This window comes from Oncorhynchus masou, unplaced genomic scaffold (assembly GCF_036934945.1).
Source record: "Oncorhynchus masou masou isolate Uvic2021 unplaced genomic scaffold, UVic_Omas_1.1 unplaced_scaffold_1282, whole genome shotgun sequence".
Classification (NCBI taxonomy): Eukaryota; Metazoa; Chordata; class Actinopteri; order Salmoniformes; family Salmonidae; genus Oncorhynchus; species Oncorhynchus masou.
In genome coordinates, this window is record NW_027002660.1 from 70,462 (window position 1) to 87,619 (window position 17,158).

The 17,158-nt window shown below is 40.2% G+C and overlaps 1 protein-coding gene and 1 long non-coding RNA gene across 3 annotated transcripts; both read right to left on the bottom strand.

Annotated features, from left to right (window-relative positions):
- Positions 1–8,583: 8,583 nt before the first annotated feature.
- LOC135530177 (T-cell ecto-ADP-ribosyltransferase 1-like) lies at positions 8,584–12,090 on the bottom strand. Its single transcript, XM_064958550.1, has 3 exons — positions 12,056–12,090; positions 9,530–9,621; positions 8,584–9,389 (listed from the first exon to the last, which is right to left on the bottom strand). The coding sequence occupies exons 2-3, from the start codon at positions 9,605–9,607 to the stop codon at positions 8,640–8,642; spliced, it is 828 nt and encodes a 275-aa protein (XP_064814622.1). The 5' UTR covers positions 9,608–9,621; positions 12,056–12,090; the 3' UTR covers positions 8,584–8,639.
- Positions 12,091–14,332: 2,242 nt separating this feature from the next.
- LOC135530178 (uncharacterized) lies at positions 14,333–15,832 on the bottom strand. Of its 2 annotated transcripts, none has more exons than XR_010453816.1 (2): positions 15,132–15,832; positions 14,333–14,728 (listed from the first exon to the last, which is right to left on the bottom strand). It is a non-coding gene; the product is annotated as an uncharacterized LOC135530178 (long non-coding RNA). The 2 variants fall into 2 exon arrangements; XR_010453815.1 differs by having other exon boundaries at positions 14,333–14,731.
- Between the last annotated feature and the right edge of the window lie 1,326 nt (positions 15,833–17,158).

Here is a 17,158-nt window from a genome sequence, read left to right on the forward strand (position 1 = left end):
ATATATATATATTTTACATTTATTTAACCTTTATTTAACCAGGTAGGCAAGTTGAGAACAAGTTCTCATTTACAATTGCGACCTGGCCAAGATAAAGCAAAGCAGTTCGACACATACAACAACACAGAGTTACACATGGAGTAAAACAAACATACAGTCAATAATACAGTATAAACAAGTCTATATACAATGTGAGCAAATGAGGTGAGATAAGGGAGGTAAAGGCAAAAAAAGGCCATGGTGGCAAAGTAAATACAATATAGCAAGTAAAACACTGGAATGGTAGATTTGCAATGGAAGAATGTGCAAAGTAGAAATAAAAATAATGGGGTGCAAAGGAGCAAAATAAATCAATTAAATACAGTAGGGAAAGAGGTAGTTGTTTGGGCTAAATTATAGGTGGGCTATGTACAGGTGCAGTAATCTGTGAGCTGCTCTGACAGTTGGTGCTTAAAGCTAGTGAGGGAGATAAGTGTTTCCAGTTTCAGAGATTTTTGTAGTTCGTTCCAGTCATTGGCAGCAGAGAACTGGAAGGAGAGGCGGCCAAAGAAAGAATTGGTTTTGGGGGTGACTAGAGAGATATACCTGCTGGAGCGTGTGCTACAGGTGGGAGATGCTATGGTGACCAGCGAGCTGAGATAAGGGGGGACTTTACCTAGCAGGGTCTTGTCGATGACATGGAGCCAGTGGGTTTGGCAACGAGTATGAAGTGAGGGCCAGCCAACGAGAGCGTACAGGTCGCAATGGTGGGTAGTATATGGGGCTTTGGTGACAAAACGGATTGAACTGTGATAGACTGCATCCAATTTGTTGAGTAGGGTATTGGAGGCTATTTTGTAAATGACATCGCCAAAGTCGAGGATTGGTAGGATGGTCAGTTTTACAAGGGTATGTTTGGCTGCATGAATGAAGGATGCTTTGTTGCGAAATAGGAAGCCAATTCTAGATTTAACTTTGGATTGGAGATGTTTGATATGGGTCTGGAAGGAGAGTTTACAGTCTAACCAGACACCTAAGTATTTGTAGTTGTCCACATATTCTAAGTCAGAGCCGTCCAGAGTAGTGATGTTGGACAGGCGGGTAGGTGCAGGTAGCGATCGGTTGAAGAGCATGCATTTAGTTTTACTTGTATTTAAGAGCAATTGGAGGCCACGGAAGGAGAGTTGAATGGCATTGAAGCTTGCCCGGAGGGTTGTTAACACAGTGTCCAAAGAAGGGTCAGAAGTATACAGAATGGTGTCGTCTGCATAGAGGTGGATCAGAGACTCACCAGCAGCAAGAGCGACCTCATTGATGTATACAGAGAAGAGAGTCGGTCCAAGAATTGAACCCTGTGGTACCCCCATAGAGACTGCCAGAGGTCCGGACAGCAGACCCTCCGATTTGACACACTGAACTCTATCAGAGAAGTAGTTGGTGAACCAGGCGAGGCAATCATTTGAGAAACCAAGGCTGTCGAGTCTGCCGATGAGGATGTGGTGATTGACAGAGTCGAAAGCCTTGGCCAGATCAATGAATATGGCTGCACAGTAATGTTTCTTATCAATGGCAGTTAAGATATCGTTTAGGACCTTGAGCGTGGCTGAGGTGCACCCATGACCAGCTCTGAAACCAGATTGCATAGCAGAGAAGGTATGTTGAGATTTGAAATGGTCGGTAATCTGTTTGTTGACTTGGCTTTCGAAGACCTTAGAAAGGCATGGTCGGATAGATATAGGTCTGTAGCAGTTTGGGTCAAGAGTGTCCCCCCCTTTGAAGAGGGGGATGACCGCAGCTGCTTTCCAATCTTTGGGAATCTCAGACAAGATGAAAGAGAGGTTGAACAGGCTAGTAATAGGTGTGGCAACAATTTCGGCAGATAATTTTAGAAAGAAAGGGTCCAGATTGTCTAGCCAGGCTGATTTGTAGGGGTCCAGATTTTGCAGCTCTTTCAGAACATCAGCCTTACGGATTTGGGAGAAGGAGAAATGGGGAAGGCTTGGGCGAATTCCTGTGGGGGGTGCAGTGCTGTTGACCGGGGTAGGGGTAGCCAGGTGGAAAGAATGGCTAGCCATAGAAAAATGCTTATTGAAATTCTCAATTATGGTGGATTTATCAGTGGTGACAGTGTTTCCTATCTTCAGTGCAGTGGGCAGCTGGGAGGAGGTGTTCTTATTCTCCATGGACTTTACAGTGTCCCAGAACTTTTTTGAGTTAGAAGCAAATTTCTGCTTGAAAAAGCTAGCCTTGGCTTTTCTAACTGCCTGTGTATAATGGTTTCTAGCTTCCCTGAACAGCTGCATATATTTATGACCGGTATATGCCCCATTCTGTTGTTGGGGTGACCCCTTTCCAACACAGAAAAGCATTTTAACATAATGCACTTATTTAGAATTATTTGGAACTTAAACTATTTCACTCATATTTCTATAAATTATAGGTAATAATTTATAGAAATCTGGAAACACTGGAGAGTTACTTTAACATACACCTGACATGCTTTTTTCATTCCAATACCTTACTTTTTCGCTCAGAAATATAATTTGAGTGTCTTCACGGAAGTAGACAGTTTGTTACCCAATAGCTACAGCCCATGCCTCAAAGGACCGCTGCCGACAACAAATAATTACAACTTTTGCTGTATTAGCAGATATGATCAAGAAGGTCAAGTTTGACAGAGGTGAGATGGAGGAGAGGATTGTGGATATATATGTCAGTGCAGACACCCTGAGAGACGGTGAGACCAGCACCAAGAGAGAAGAGACAGCAGACACTGTTACAAATAATTGACCAACACAACACACCACAAGTCTCTCTTATTTGTCTACAGAGCTTGAGAGCTCAGGGAAGAGACCCTTCCTCGTTGCTGCAGTGTGTCTGGGGCTGCTGTGTGTTCTCCTAATGGCTGGGATCATAGGCCTGTCTGTCTACTGTGAGTATAAGGCCCTCATTACATTGACTAGACTTGATGCTGTGCCATCTTCATCACAGATCACCAGATTTTCTACTTTTCTATTTACATCTTGGCCTTACCTTTGGATGTGGCTTGTCAAGTTACTGTAAACATTATAATTATTGTTCTTACTATTTTAGCAGTTCTGATGTTATCTTATTTAGTGAGCAACTTCTCTTTTTTATTTGCTGCAGATAATGAGGTCTTAACGAGATTCATAGTTTATGAAAACAAATGTACTGAAGAGAGAGAACAACTACAGACTGAGAGAAATGTTCTCAGTGGGAGGCTAGTAAATCTACCGCACTAAATTATCATGTCATTATCACACAGGCCCGAGCATGTGTCTGTATTCGGTCATTAAGTGTACAGTGTAAGAAGTTGGACGTCAATTCATGTTTTCATCTTTCACAACAACCCTGTCCTGTAACCTGTCACAAGTTTGAATCCATTTAGTACTTCCTGTCTACTGAGACTAAAACCTGGAAGGAGAGCAGAGAGGACTGTCTGGAGAGAGGAGCAGACCTTGTGATCATAAACAGCAATATGGAACAGGTAAGAGAGAGAGAGAGAGAGAGAGAGAGATGATATGGGTGTGCAGGGGTTAGATATAATCAAACAGAATGTATATATGTTTATCTTTTTCAAAAACAGAAAATGATCTTCAACCTCCACAAGAGTGTCTGGATTGGTCTGACTGACTTTGTTACTAAAGGGACCTGGAGATGGGTGGACGGTATCCCACTGACCACCAAGGTAATACACTACTGCTCTAATAACACTGACCACAGAGTAGGTCCTCCATTCCCAAATGGTGGACCAAGACTGACCACAGAGTAAGATCATAAAGAGCAGAGAAGAACAGGTAAAAGAGAGAGAATATATTTTAGTATATGTTCTTGTCCAAAATGACTTACAGGAGCAATTAGGGATAAGTGCCTTGCTCACGAATACACTAATAGATTTTTCACCATGTCAGCTCAGGGATTCAAACCAACAACCTTTCAGTTCCTGGCCCACACACTTATCCGCTAGTCTACCTGCCACAGACATTGTATTAATTATGCATTATAAAGGTTTGTATCATTTCAGCCAGTAGCTTTGAAGGTAGCGCTCACTAGCCAAAACAGGTCCCCAAAATGTGGTATCCATTTCATATGATATGGATCAGGTCCAAATGGATGGACCTCAATATATATATTTTTCTGTGTAATTCCACCTTAGATTTCCTCCTGTATATATAGTTCCTTAAACAGCAATGCAGAGAAAGTACCAGGCAGCGTTTACTACTTTTACTTCACTACATTTCTAAAGACAATATTGTACTTGTAATATTGTACTCCATACAATTTACCTGACACCCAAAAGTACTTGTACATTTTGAATGCTTAGGACAGGAAAATGGTTTAATTCACACACTTTTTAAGAGAACATCCCTGGTCATCTCCACTGCATCTGATCTAGCGGACTCACTAAAACACTAAAACACATGCCTTGTTTGTAAATTAAGTCTGAGTGTTGGAGCGTGCCCCTGGCTATCTGTAAATAATATAAAAACAAGGAAATGGTGCCGTTTGGTTTGCTTAATATAAGGAATTTGAAATGATTAATACTTTTACTTAAATTACGTACTTTTGATACTTAAGTATATTTAACCTTTTGCGTGTAGGGGGCAGTATTTTCGTTTTTGGCTAAAAAACATACCCATTTGAAACTGCCTATTTCTCAGCCCCAGAAACTGGGATATGCATATAATTGTCAGATTAGGATAGAAAACACTCTAAAGTTTCCAAAACTGTAAAAAATATTGTCTGTGAGAATAACAGAACTCATATTGCAGGCGAAAGCCTGAGGAAAATCCAATCAGGAAGTGCCTCTAATTTTGAAACCTCTCTGTTCCTATGCATATCTATCCTCCATTTAAAGGGATATCAACCATATTCTTTTTTTCTATGTCTTCCCTAAGGTGTCAACAGTCTTTAGACATAGTTTCAGGCTTTTATTTTGAAAAATGAGCGTGAAAGATCACATTGCGTAAGTGGATAGCTGGGGCTCTCAGAGTGAGTTTGGCGCTACAGAGTAAAGCGGCCATTGTTTCTCCCGGTGTTATTGAAAAACCTACACACCAGGTTGATGTATTATTGAATATACAGTATATTTTAAAAACAACATGAGGATTGATTATAAAAAACGTTTGACATGTTTCTGTGGACATTATGGATATTTTTTGGAATATACGTCTGCGTTGTCGTGACCGCTCTTTCCTGTGGATTTCTGAACATAACGCAACAAACAAACGGAGGTATTTTGTGTATAAAAATAATCTTTATGGAACAAAAGTAACATTTGTTGTGTAACTGGGAGTCTCGTAGGTGAAAACATCCGAAGATCATCAAAGGTAAACGATTAATTTGATTGTTTTTCTGATTTTCTTGACCTAGCTACTTAATGCTTAGTGTACATAATGTTATGTTATGCTATCGATAAACTTACACAAACACTTGGATTGCTTTCGCTGTAAAGCATAATTTCAAAATCTGAGCCAACAGGTGGATTAACAAAAGGCTAAGCTGTGTTTTGCAATATTGCACTTGTGATTTCATGAATATGAATATTTTTTTGTAATATTATTTGACTGTGGCGCTACTTCCCTACTTCCATTCATTTTCTACCGGTACCGGTTACCTTCAAAATAGTTCCATGATACTTGTGTGGGTCGTAGAGCAAAACGGAGAACACCATCGTGTTTGTGAGAGTCTCATCTATCCATATTAGTTTGTCTGCCAACCCGTTCGGACGCTACAGACGTTTTCATGAGAAGACAGTTTTTCGGGATGTTTCATGGTCTGACAAACGCAGCTGTAACTCGGACACATTCCACCGCAGATGTGGAAGGCCACTATAGGCAGATGTGGAAGGCCACTATAGGCAGATGTGGAAGGCCACTATAGGCAGATGTGGAAGGCCACTATAGGCAGATGTGGAAGGCCACTATAGGCAGATGTGGAAGGCCACTATAGGCAGATGTGGAAGGCCACTATAGGCAGATGTGGAAGGCCACTATAGGCAGATATGGAAGGCCACTATAGGCAGATGTGGAAGGCCACTATAGGCAGATGTGGAAGGCCACTATAGACAGATGTGGAAGGCCACTATAGGCAGATGTGGAAGGCCACTATAGGCAGATGTGGAAGGCCACTATAGACAGATGTGGAAGGCCACTATAGGCAGATGTGGAAGGCCACTATAGGCAGATGTGGAAGGCCACTATAGGCAGATGTGGAAGGCCACTATAGGCAGATGTGGAAGGCCACTATAGGCAGATGTGGAAGGCCACTATAGACAGATGTGGAAGGCCACTATAGACAGATGTGGAAGGCCACTATAGACAGATGTGGAAGGCCACTATAGGCAGATGTGGAAGGCCACTATAGACAGATGTGGAAGGCCACTATAGACAGATGTGGAAGGCCACTATAGGCAGATGTGGAAGGCCACTATAGACAGAGGTGGGAGGCCACTTTAGGCAGATGTGGAAGGCCACTATAGGCAGATGTGGAAGGCCTCTATAGGCAGATGTGGAAGGCCACTATAGACAGAGGTGGGAGGCCACTATAGGCAGATGTGGAAGGCCACTATAGACAGATGTGGAAGGCCACTATAGGCAGATGTGGAAGGCCACTTGATGCTCCTTGCATCAATAGACTAGATACTACTGACCATGCGGACAATCAAACTGTAATGTCTCAATATCGCTAAACAAGAGAATGCATAAGTGTTGAAGTGGTTTGGTTGCCAGGGGAGGCAGGTGAGGGGAGGATGGCTCACAATAATGGCTGGAATGGAGTGAATGGAGTAGTATCAAACACATGGAAACCATGGACACCATGTGTTTGACACCATTCTATTCCAACCATTACCATGAGCCCTTCCTCCCCAATTATAGTGCCACCAGCCAGCCGTGGTTGAATCCAGCCCTATCTTTGTGTGTTTTCTCCAGCCTCTGGAGGAAAGGAGAGCCCAACGACGGGGATGGAGAGGGAGAGGAGGACCAAGATTTGTTTTCTCTCTCTCTCTCCAACAAAGCGATATATTGGCTGTGTGAGAAGGTGTCTTGTCAGTGAAAATACTGGTATTGTTTATTGTTTAAACCTTTTTCAAACCTCTTCTCAGGGACCCCCAGCCATTCCATGTATTTGAACAATCCCAGAACTAAGTAGTACACACAACTTGTCAACTAATCATGAAGCCTTTAACTATTCAAATAAGGCATCCTAGTTCAGGGCTACAACAATTAATGTCTGGGGCTCCAGAGGAGAGGTTTGAAAAAGGCTGTTTTAATCTATGGTATGCTGAGAAATTAGAGATATACTGTAAAATGTCCATTATTCTATTTGAAAACTCATTGGTTATGTCTTGGTTTTAGACCCAAATTAATAAACAAACCACACAGCATCAGCTTAGTTAATTTATTCATCAGGCACAGTTCTGGAGGTGACCAACACCAGCGTCCTCCTGCTGGACCCCAGCTCTGACACACTCTACCTGGGAGCCAGAGGCTCCATCCTGGTCCTGCACACCTCCAACCTGAGGGAGGGAGGGACAGAGAGATGAGAGAGAGAGAGGGGGGGGGGGGGATGGAGGGAGGGAGGGAGGAAGAAGATACAGTGAGAGAGAGAGAGAGAGAGAGAGAGAGAAGGGGGGATGGAGGGAGGGAGGAAGGAAGAAGATACAGTGAGAGAGAGAGAGAGAGAGGTGGGGGGGTGAGGAAGGGAGGGAGACTTCTTCACTTGACTGAGTGTGTGTGTTTCTCTGTGCTGCATATTGATTTATTAACCAACCAGCAGAGAATCACATGTGTATTTGCACCCCATTGGAGGACAGAAATAGGAGGGGAGCCAATCAGGGACAGCAGGGGTGGGGCCCCACCTGCTCTGAGAATCTGGTGATGAGTGACGCCTATCGGCCAATTTAAGTCAAGACGCCAACTTTGCTCTGTAACAGTACTGTGGAGCCAGCCAGTCAATCCTTATTTGGTCATATGATTGGTCAGAAGCTATGTTATTCTGTTAGAAGTATTCTATGGAAGAACATTAATTGTATAATTACATGATGCCTTATGTTGTCTTTTTGTGAAAGTAGTAAATGTTTTAATGTTTTTACATGATTTTGAATGTTTCATGGGATTTAAAAAAAATTGGTATTGGTAGTTTCGGGTATCACTTTATTTGTGGCTTTATGTGCCACCTCGGAGGAAGTAATTAAGCATAACTTTATTGAACAATTAAACTTGTCATGTAATATTATGGATTGATCCATGGATTAATTTCACTTTGTCTAAACGTAGTACGCTAATAGTTTAAACAAAAAATACATGACGAATACAGTATTCTTGCTCAACGATTTTCTTTATTCATTTTGCCACAAGCTGCAGAAGGAATATAAGTGCTTTAAAGTCTCCTATGGAGTCTATTACACAGGTTAATACAAACATCTTAATAATCACTATTTCTGGTAGTCAGGATGAGGTTTGTATGTAACATCCACAAATAAACCAATTAACGTATTACAATAGAAACTATGCTCACTCAACATTTTATTGTATTTTTTTGTAAGAAGCGTGAGAATAACAAGCTGAGTTGGTTGAATTACATCCTCTTTAGGGACAATGACTCAACGTTAATTTTCTTAATTAATAATTGGCTTCTTAATTAAACATTTTGCAATTCAGGTTACTCTTGGCTATTTTGGTGCTCTGTAGTTTGTTCACAACATCACACCAAAGTGTTGGATGATCTTCTTTCTTGAGTACCTCAGTAACGTTGAACACTTCATAGGGTGGAATCAACACCTCCTCTTCTTTTGTCCCCATTTTGGGGAAGGACTTCAGGTAAGCGCCAAAACACGTCTCTATCTCAAAGCAGGACTTGTCTCCAAATTCAGAATTGTCCTTGTTAAGAGAGCTGGAGGCAAAGTAGCCAAATCTAATAGTTTTGTTAACTTTACCCACAAACTTCATTTTGGTTCTTCTGTATGTGATGTGACAAGATTGTTTTTTTTTCAGGATGCGAATGGCGTCAGTCAGGAGGAAATGCAGGGAGTGGAACTGGAAGGAGGTTGTGTACTCATATCTATTGGTCCGGACTGCTTGGTTGAACTCTGAGTGTATTGAAGGATGACCTGTTGTGTAAGCACAGATAGCCTTGATATGATTATGGGAAAGTTTGTCGCCAACATTGTACTCAGAATTGTCCTTTCGGAATCGTTCCTTCACATTTTTTGCACAACTTTCGGCCCACTTCCAGGCAGTTTTGAAGGGCTCTTTGTTTTCATGTACAAGATATTCCTTCTCCACCTTGTACATTTGTTCAGTGCAGCCGTTGTACATGTCGTCAACAGAGTCAGGGACCATGTCTAAGGGTATGCTGGAATTGAGACCAGGCTGATGGAGATGAACCTTCAGAGAATATGGAGGAGAATACCAAGAAACAGTTTTATATAGATTATTATATATTTTTTTACTGTAATAATCTTGTTCTCATCTTAAAAGTATCAAGACTATATGCTGAAAGTACCATCTTGGAGTCCAAGTCTTACCATCTTCAAGTCCACACCCAGAGTCCAAACATGGAAGACACACAGCACAGCAAAGGTTAGGATGTTGTCTCTCCCCATGACTTCAACAGCACCTGTAGTAAAACAACATGTACAGGAGACAAATACCAATCATCATAACAGTACGCAACATGATACAACATAGCTTTGATGTTTTTCACATTTTAAAACGAATTGCAAAAGCACCATATATGAGCTGATAGTAAACATACTGGCAATCATTATATTCATTATAGAAATAGCTTTGATATTATTCACTTCTAAAAATTGATAGGAGTTTTTGGAAAGCCACCATTTAATAAAGGCTTTATTGTGAAGTAAAACTACTGTCAATCAAGTCTCATTCAATAATTGTTGTCTTGGCAATTTCCTGTATTACCTAATGAGGAGAGTTACAAACCACACACCAGGCAGAGTTATACTTAAACTTCATCTTTAATAATAATTAAGCTTTTGCAATAGCATTTGACTCAACAATTCACTATCTCTAATGAAAAGTTGAGAGTGTCAACATAATGGCAACTGAGATATTTTATAGCAAAGATATACCCCTCTCAACTTAAATGACGAACCACAGATCTTAGGAAAACCTCACAAAGGGCCTTTTACTTGAGAAAGGAGTATCCCATAGCCAGATAGCATTAGATATAAATTATAGTCCAGTTTGGTCTCTAAGATGAGGTTCTAATCTCGTTCCTGGTACTTCATAGTACCAAAACATTACCTCATCCAAGGCATAACTCAATTGTCAACTCTAGATACTCCGATCTCAAAGTACCATCCCCCCTGACCCCACTCCTGGACAAGCTCACTGAGGGGAGTGACTTGGCAACAGACATTGTGGAGACAAGTAATTGGTTCCCTGTTAATCACGCCATCCCTTCACATGGTTTAACAGATACATTCACATATGAAGACAATGTTCCATCCTGTTCTCTTCCCTTTCTGATATTCTGCATAGCACCAGAGACATACTAAAGAAAAACCTGACCTCTCCCCTCTCTGGGCCCCAAATGACTTTTCCTTAGCTGAGAAGGGAAAAGTGTAACTGCCAACAGTATAGTCTAAAAGGATACATTCTAACGACAAGTATCTCACATAAGCATATTATGTAAATAAAACATCTTATTTATCTATTGTTACCCAACTAATTCTGATTCATCCTCCACATTGTCTTGCTACTTTTTTCCAATTGACTGCAGAATGACAACAGATATATGTAAACTCTATAGAGAAAGGAAGGAAACCGCTCAGGGATTTCACAATGAGGTCAATGGTGACTTTAGAACAGTTAAAAATTTAATGCCTGTGATAGTAGAAAACTGAGCATGGATCAACAACATTGTACTCACTCCACAACACTAACCTAATTGACAGATGGAGAAGGAAGCCTGTACAGAATACAATGTTGCAAAACATATGACCTGTTTGCAATAAGACACAAAAGTAAAACTGCTAAAAAAAAAAATGCAAATAAATTAATTATATCCTGAATACAAATTGTTATATAAGGGGGAAAATCCAACAGAACAAATCACTGAGTACAACTTGTCATATTTTCAAGCATGGTGATGGTTGCATCATGTTATGGGTATAATTGTCATTGACAAGGACTAGGGAGTTTTTTGGGGAATAAAACTAAGCACAAGAAAAATCCTAGAGTAAAATCTTGTTCAGTCTGCTTTCCACTAGACACAGAGAGATAAATTCACCTTTCAGCAGGAAATAGCCTGAAACACAAGGCCAAACGTACATTGGAGTTGCTTAACAAGACGACTTTGAATGTTCTTGAGTGGTCTAGTTACAGTTTTGACTAAATTGTCTTGAAAACATATGGCAAGACTAGAAAATGACTATCTAGCAATGATCAACAACCAACTTGATTGAGCTTTAAGAATACAAAAAAAAGCAAATGTTGTACAATGCAGGTAGGCAAAGTTCCCAACTTACCCAGAAAGACTCACAGCTGTAATTGCTGTCAAAATTGATTCTAACATGCATTGACTCAGGGGGTTGAATACTTATCCTATCAAGATATATTTGTTTTATTTTTCATTAACTTTTCACAAATGTAAAATAATTCCTTCTACTTTGACACAGGGTAGCCTAGTGGTTAGAGTGCTGGACTAGTATCCAGAAGGTTGCAAGTTCAAACCCCTGAGCTGACAAGGTACAAATCTGTCCTTCTACCCCTGAACAGGCAGTTAAGTAACCCACTGTTTCTAGGCTGTCATTGTAAATAACAATTTGTTCTTAACTGACTTGCCTAGTTAAAAAAAATTGTATTTTGTGTAAATCTTTGACAAAAAAATGACATTAAAATCCATTTGATTCCCGCTTTGTAACACAACTAAATATTAAGTAAGTATTTAATATGTATTTAATTAGTACTACTGATAAAACTCTATAGAGAAATAATGAATACTACTACTGACAATGCTATATATCATACCACCACTGTTGTTGTAACATATTATCAGATTATAATGATCTGATAGTTCAACTTACCAGACTGGAGCACGATTGAGGTTGTTTTGTATTGATCAGCTTGTGTTTGCAGCTTTTCTGCAAAGGTCTACTTATACCTGGTCAGACATCTGACTAATACAAGCCCACACAACCGCAAACATTGTTCCCACACAGAAGTACCAGATCCTATGGTCACACGGTCACAGGCCCTCAGGTTGTGTGAGTAACTGGTAATGACGTCACAGTTCCAGCGATTTCTCAGTGATACGATTTAATGTAAAAAGTTTGTGAAAGAACCAACCCACTGGTTGAATATATGTTGTTTTCACGTCATTTCAATGAAATTAGGTTGAACCAGCGTGGAATGGATGTTGAACTGACGTCTGTGCCCATTGGGAAGTATCCTAATATGAATGGAATAGAAAATATTGTCTATTGAACACTTCATAGGGGGCAAATCAGCACCTCCTTCTCATGCGGCAGCTGAGAGTGGTTGAGATCTCTGGCTGAGATCTCAGCTGCCGCATGAGAAGGAGGTGCTGATTTGCCCCCTATGAAGTGTTCAATAGACAATATTTTCTATTCCATTCATATTAGGATACTTCCCAATGGGCACAGACGTCAGTTCAACATCCATTCCACGCTGGTTCAACCTAATTTCATTGAAATGACGTGAAAACAACATATATTCAACCAGTGGGTTGGTTCTTTCACAAACTTTTTACATTAAATCGTATCACTGAGAAATCGCTGGAACTGTGACGTCATTACCAGTTACTCACACAACCTGAGGGCCTGTGACCGTGTGACCATAGGATCTGGTACTTCTGGCTGAGATCTCTTAGAGATATTGTGTTTTATAGTAGTGGTTGGTACTGCCACAAAAAAAAGTTTCCCAGTTGCATCTGGGAAACTGAATGACATTTATCTTTGTCAGGTTGTTTGTGTTGTGGTTTGCACCAAACTCAGTTTGATGACTATGTCACACCCTCAAGAGGGCCTCAAACGTTAGCGTGGGTTTTGAGTGGTCAAGTCACTCTGAACTTCAGTGCTCACTAATGTGTAGACAACTTCACGTCAGTCTTTTTTTTGTGGCAGTACCAAGTATTCTAATTTGAATAGAACAGGACAGAATAGAATAAAATAGAACATCTTTATTGTCCATTAAAATATTTTATGAAATATATCCCATTTGGTAAACATGGATTGATAAAAATAACTGTATGCTTATGGATGTGTAGCTAGCTACAGTATGTAGTCGATCTGTGTATGTGTCAGGATTTGGCCAGGGTTGTTCCAGTTGTTTGTCAGTAGATGTCCCCATTGTGCTTTTTGTCCCTGTGTTTTTCCCTTGACCCCCATTATTGTTTGCACCTGTGTCTCGTTTTCCCTGATTGTATTTAAACCCTTTGTTTCCCTCAGTTCTGTGCTCTGTGTTTGTATGTTAGCACCCTGCCCTAGTGTTCTGTGTGCTCTTGTCGATTCCGGGTAACGTTCTTGTGGTATTCTTTTTTTTGTTTTTGTTTAGTTTTGGTGAGTTTCTTTTTAGGTCTTTTTGTGTTTTTCCTTCCACCTTTTGGATTTGCCATTTTTATTTTTAGGATTTTTTCTTCATTAAATACACCGTCTTAAGTACTGCTGTGTCTGCCTCATCTTCTGGGTTCTGCTGTCTATTCGTGGCTCAGTTGGTTAAGTGACTGTTTCTCACTCCGGAGACCCAGGTTTGAAACCGGGTCCTGACAGTATGGACCTTAAAATGTTAGGTTCTGAACTAATATTCATACCAATCTATGAACCTCAGCTATCATAGTTGTTGTATCAACTTCAAGTCTGAATGGCATTAATGAAGTCTATGGATAAAGTAGAATATAATAACTTTATTGTGCCAAGGATGCAAGTCCTATATACATGTACTGTTATTACTACGCATGAGATCCCCACATTGTAGCCTGTACATTGAATATATTCACTGATCATGTAATCTTCCTTGGCAAATAAAGGTGCGGTTCAGATATGAATCTCTGAGACATTCTTTTTCAGTCATATTCAATACCAGATGTATCAAACTCCATTCTTTGAATGATGCTGTGTCTGCATGTATGTATTACAATTAGACACGTCAACAGTGTTTACCACTCCTTCTCCTGGGACATCAATGATTACACATTGTAACTATGCAATAGACTAGAAACATGTAAAGGCTGATTTGTAATTCATATATACAGCAATACATCCATGCTTATCTAACTCCCTTCATCTACATTAATCTGAGGACACAGGATAGTATTCCAATGAGATACTTCATTTCAACCAGTGGAGAATGTGAAACGCTTTATTGAAATGTCATTATACAGGTGTTATAAATACATAATACATGCATTATAAATATTAGAATTGTAATAGTATGTTCTAAATACAAGTTCAATCTGTACTTCAATGCACATATGGTGTGCGTTATAAAAAAGAGGAAGAAAGAGGAGGTAGAGGTAGAGGTGTAGAAGACAGAAAAGGTAAAACAGAGGAACAGGGAAGACAGCATATGATTAATGAATTACAGTGTTACACTAATATTCTCTCAGTTCATCACAATTACATAATAATGTCTCCAGCAGTGTCTCCTAGCCAGCCTTGGGCTCCCAGTCAGAAGGTTATCTTAAGAGCGGGTGAGGTGGTGATGACGGGACTGGCTTCCTCTCTCACATCAAAACATACCTGCTGACGGGAGACAGATGGATAGAGAGAGAGCATCATTAAGCTTAGTTGTTTTTTATTCTAACACGGTCAGTCACCATAATCATCTGGAGGTGAAATACAAAACTGACCTTGGATCATTAACTCTGGGACTACTACATCTCTATCTGTATGTCAATGTAAAGCATCTCTTTAATAATACTTCCTGTATAATATAGGGATAATATCCCTTATAACAAATCATGATAACATTGGAAAGATAGATACATGTGCACGTGTAGCATGTGACAATAGCAGGGTCATATCAAGGATAGCATCACAAATGAATACATAAATACCACTTGAGGTTTGATGATGACTTGATCATTTGAATCAGCTGTGTAGTGCTAAGGCAAAAACAACAAAATAGACTACACAAAAGTACCTGCTCTATCCAGAATAGCCTACTCTCTCACTTTGACAGCTGGTCCTGTTATCCTTTCACCCTCCTCCAAAAAAATCCAAATGTTTGCCATTATCAAGAGTGGCACTGGGGCTAAAACAATATCCATCGTGTGGGAGGACTGCACCTAAAATGGCTGGAGACTCATAAGTAATCGAAGAGCATGTATGTATATGTCCTGACCAAAATATGAGGAGTTAGTGGTAGGGTTCAATTGACATTGGAGCACAGCAAGATTCTCAGAAGACAGGAGGCATGGGATGTCAGGAACAATGACCCCATTGTCACAGTGTATCCAGATTCTAGGTTATGCTCCTGATAAAGCAGGTACTCCAGATGCTGAATCTGAAATGATCAAAAGAAACATCTATATTAGTGATGATAAATTTGGCAGCAACAGGGGCTTGATAGTCCAGTGAAAATGGCTGAGTGTTTATGTGGTGTAAATCTGTAGTAAGCATGTGGAAAACATAGTGCATAAGACAAGTACCAAACACCTTTATAGAAGAAGTGCAAGCAGATGAGGAAATGTGGCTATATACAGTAGAATACATTATATAGTGAATGTAAATCAAGGAAAAAACATGCCCCTGTGCCCAATAAAACAAATACACTACCCTCCCAAAAGCAGAATAAAATGTTAGACAACCCACCAGTCCCCCCCCCCCACACACAAACATTTCTAACTGTCCCTAACAGGTATCTTTTGTGATCTTTCCTCCCTCAGAAACCCTTGCTAACACGTTTGAGGCCCTCTTGAAGGTGTGAGACAGACAGTCATCAGGTTGAGTTTGGTGTAAACCACAACACACAAATAACCTAACAAAGATAAGATAAATGTCATTTAGTTCCCAATGTAACTTTGCATGTGTCATTACTGTATTAGATATTCATTATCATGTCCATCTTTTAGGTAAACACATTGTTTATATTCGTGTCAAAGACACTGTTTAGTGTCAAAGTGGATAGACGGTAGGTTGTATGATTGGTCACTGCGTCCCTGTGACTTCTGTTTTCTGTTAGTCAACACATGGCTGCTGAAAGGGTTCTTGATAACTGAGCCCCGCCCCCTCTCTCCTCCCACCCTGTCATAACATTGGCCACATTCCAGGCTGACTACATTGCAAACAGAACTCACAACTTCTGGATAGGTGTTTAACATCTCAGTTAGGCCTGGAACGAGTTAGCTCTCTCCTCGTTGTAGTTGATAGATTGAGCTGTACTGAGCTCTGACTTCACATATACAGGAAACTACTAACCCTGCTACTGTTCTCCCTCCCATCTCACTCTGACCTCACAGATACAGGAAACTACTAACCCTGCTACTGTTCTCCCTCCCATCTCACTGACCTCACAGATACAGGAAACTATTAACCCTGCTACTGTTCTCCCTCCCATCTCACTCTGACCTCACAGATACAGGAAACTACTAACCCTGCTACTGTTCTCCCTCCCATCTCACTGACCTCACAGATACAGGAAACTATTAACCCTGCTACTGTTCTCCCTCCCATCTCACTCTGACCTCACAGATACAGGAAACTACTAACCCTGCTACTGTTCTCCCTCCCATCTCACTCTGACCTCACAGACACAGGAGAAACTACTAACCCTGCTACTGCTCTCCCTCCATCACTTTGATTTCAAAACCATAAATGTCATTTATTTCTACAAATATGTTTTTAACTTTTAATCTTTGTTTAAAACTAAATATCTTTGTAGCCACTTCTAATTATACCTGAGAACAAACATATTTTCTTCAAGTGAAATGAAATTGATATCTTTATAGCAGATGTACAGGAAGTGGATAAATAGGACATGAGATGTAATATTGCTCAATGCTTTTCTTTTTTGGTTTTAACAAAAGCTGCAATGCACATGACAACAAATGTCAATTCACTGTCAGAAGAAATATTATCAATATAAGCATACAATGTGAGTATCATTTGTAACAGGACAGATGACTAAGATGGCGTCGGAGAAGAAGGCAGACATTTTACATGTTTTTC

Excerpts from the sequence above, each read along its gene's own strand:
- LOC135530177 (XM_064958550.1), bottom strand. The coding sequence starts at position 9,607 with ATGGGGAGAGACAACATCCTAACCTTTGCTGTGCTGTGTGTCTTCCAT. Across the intron at positions 9,390-9,529 it reads TGGGTGTGGACTTGAAGATG|GTTCATCTCCATCAGCCTGG; the intron begins GTAAGACTTGGA and ends TATTCTCTGAAG.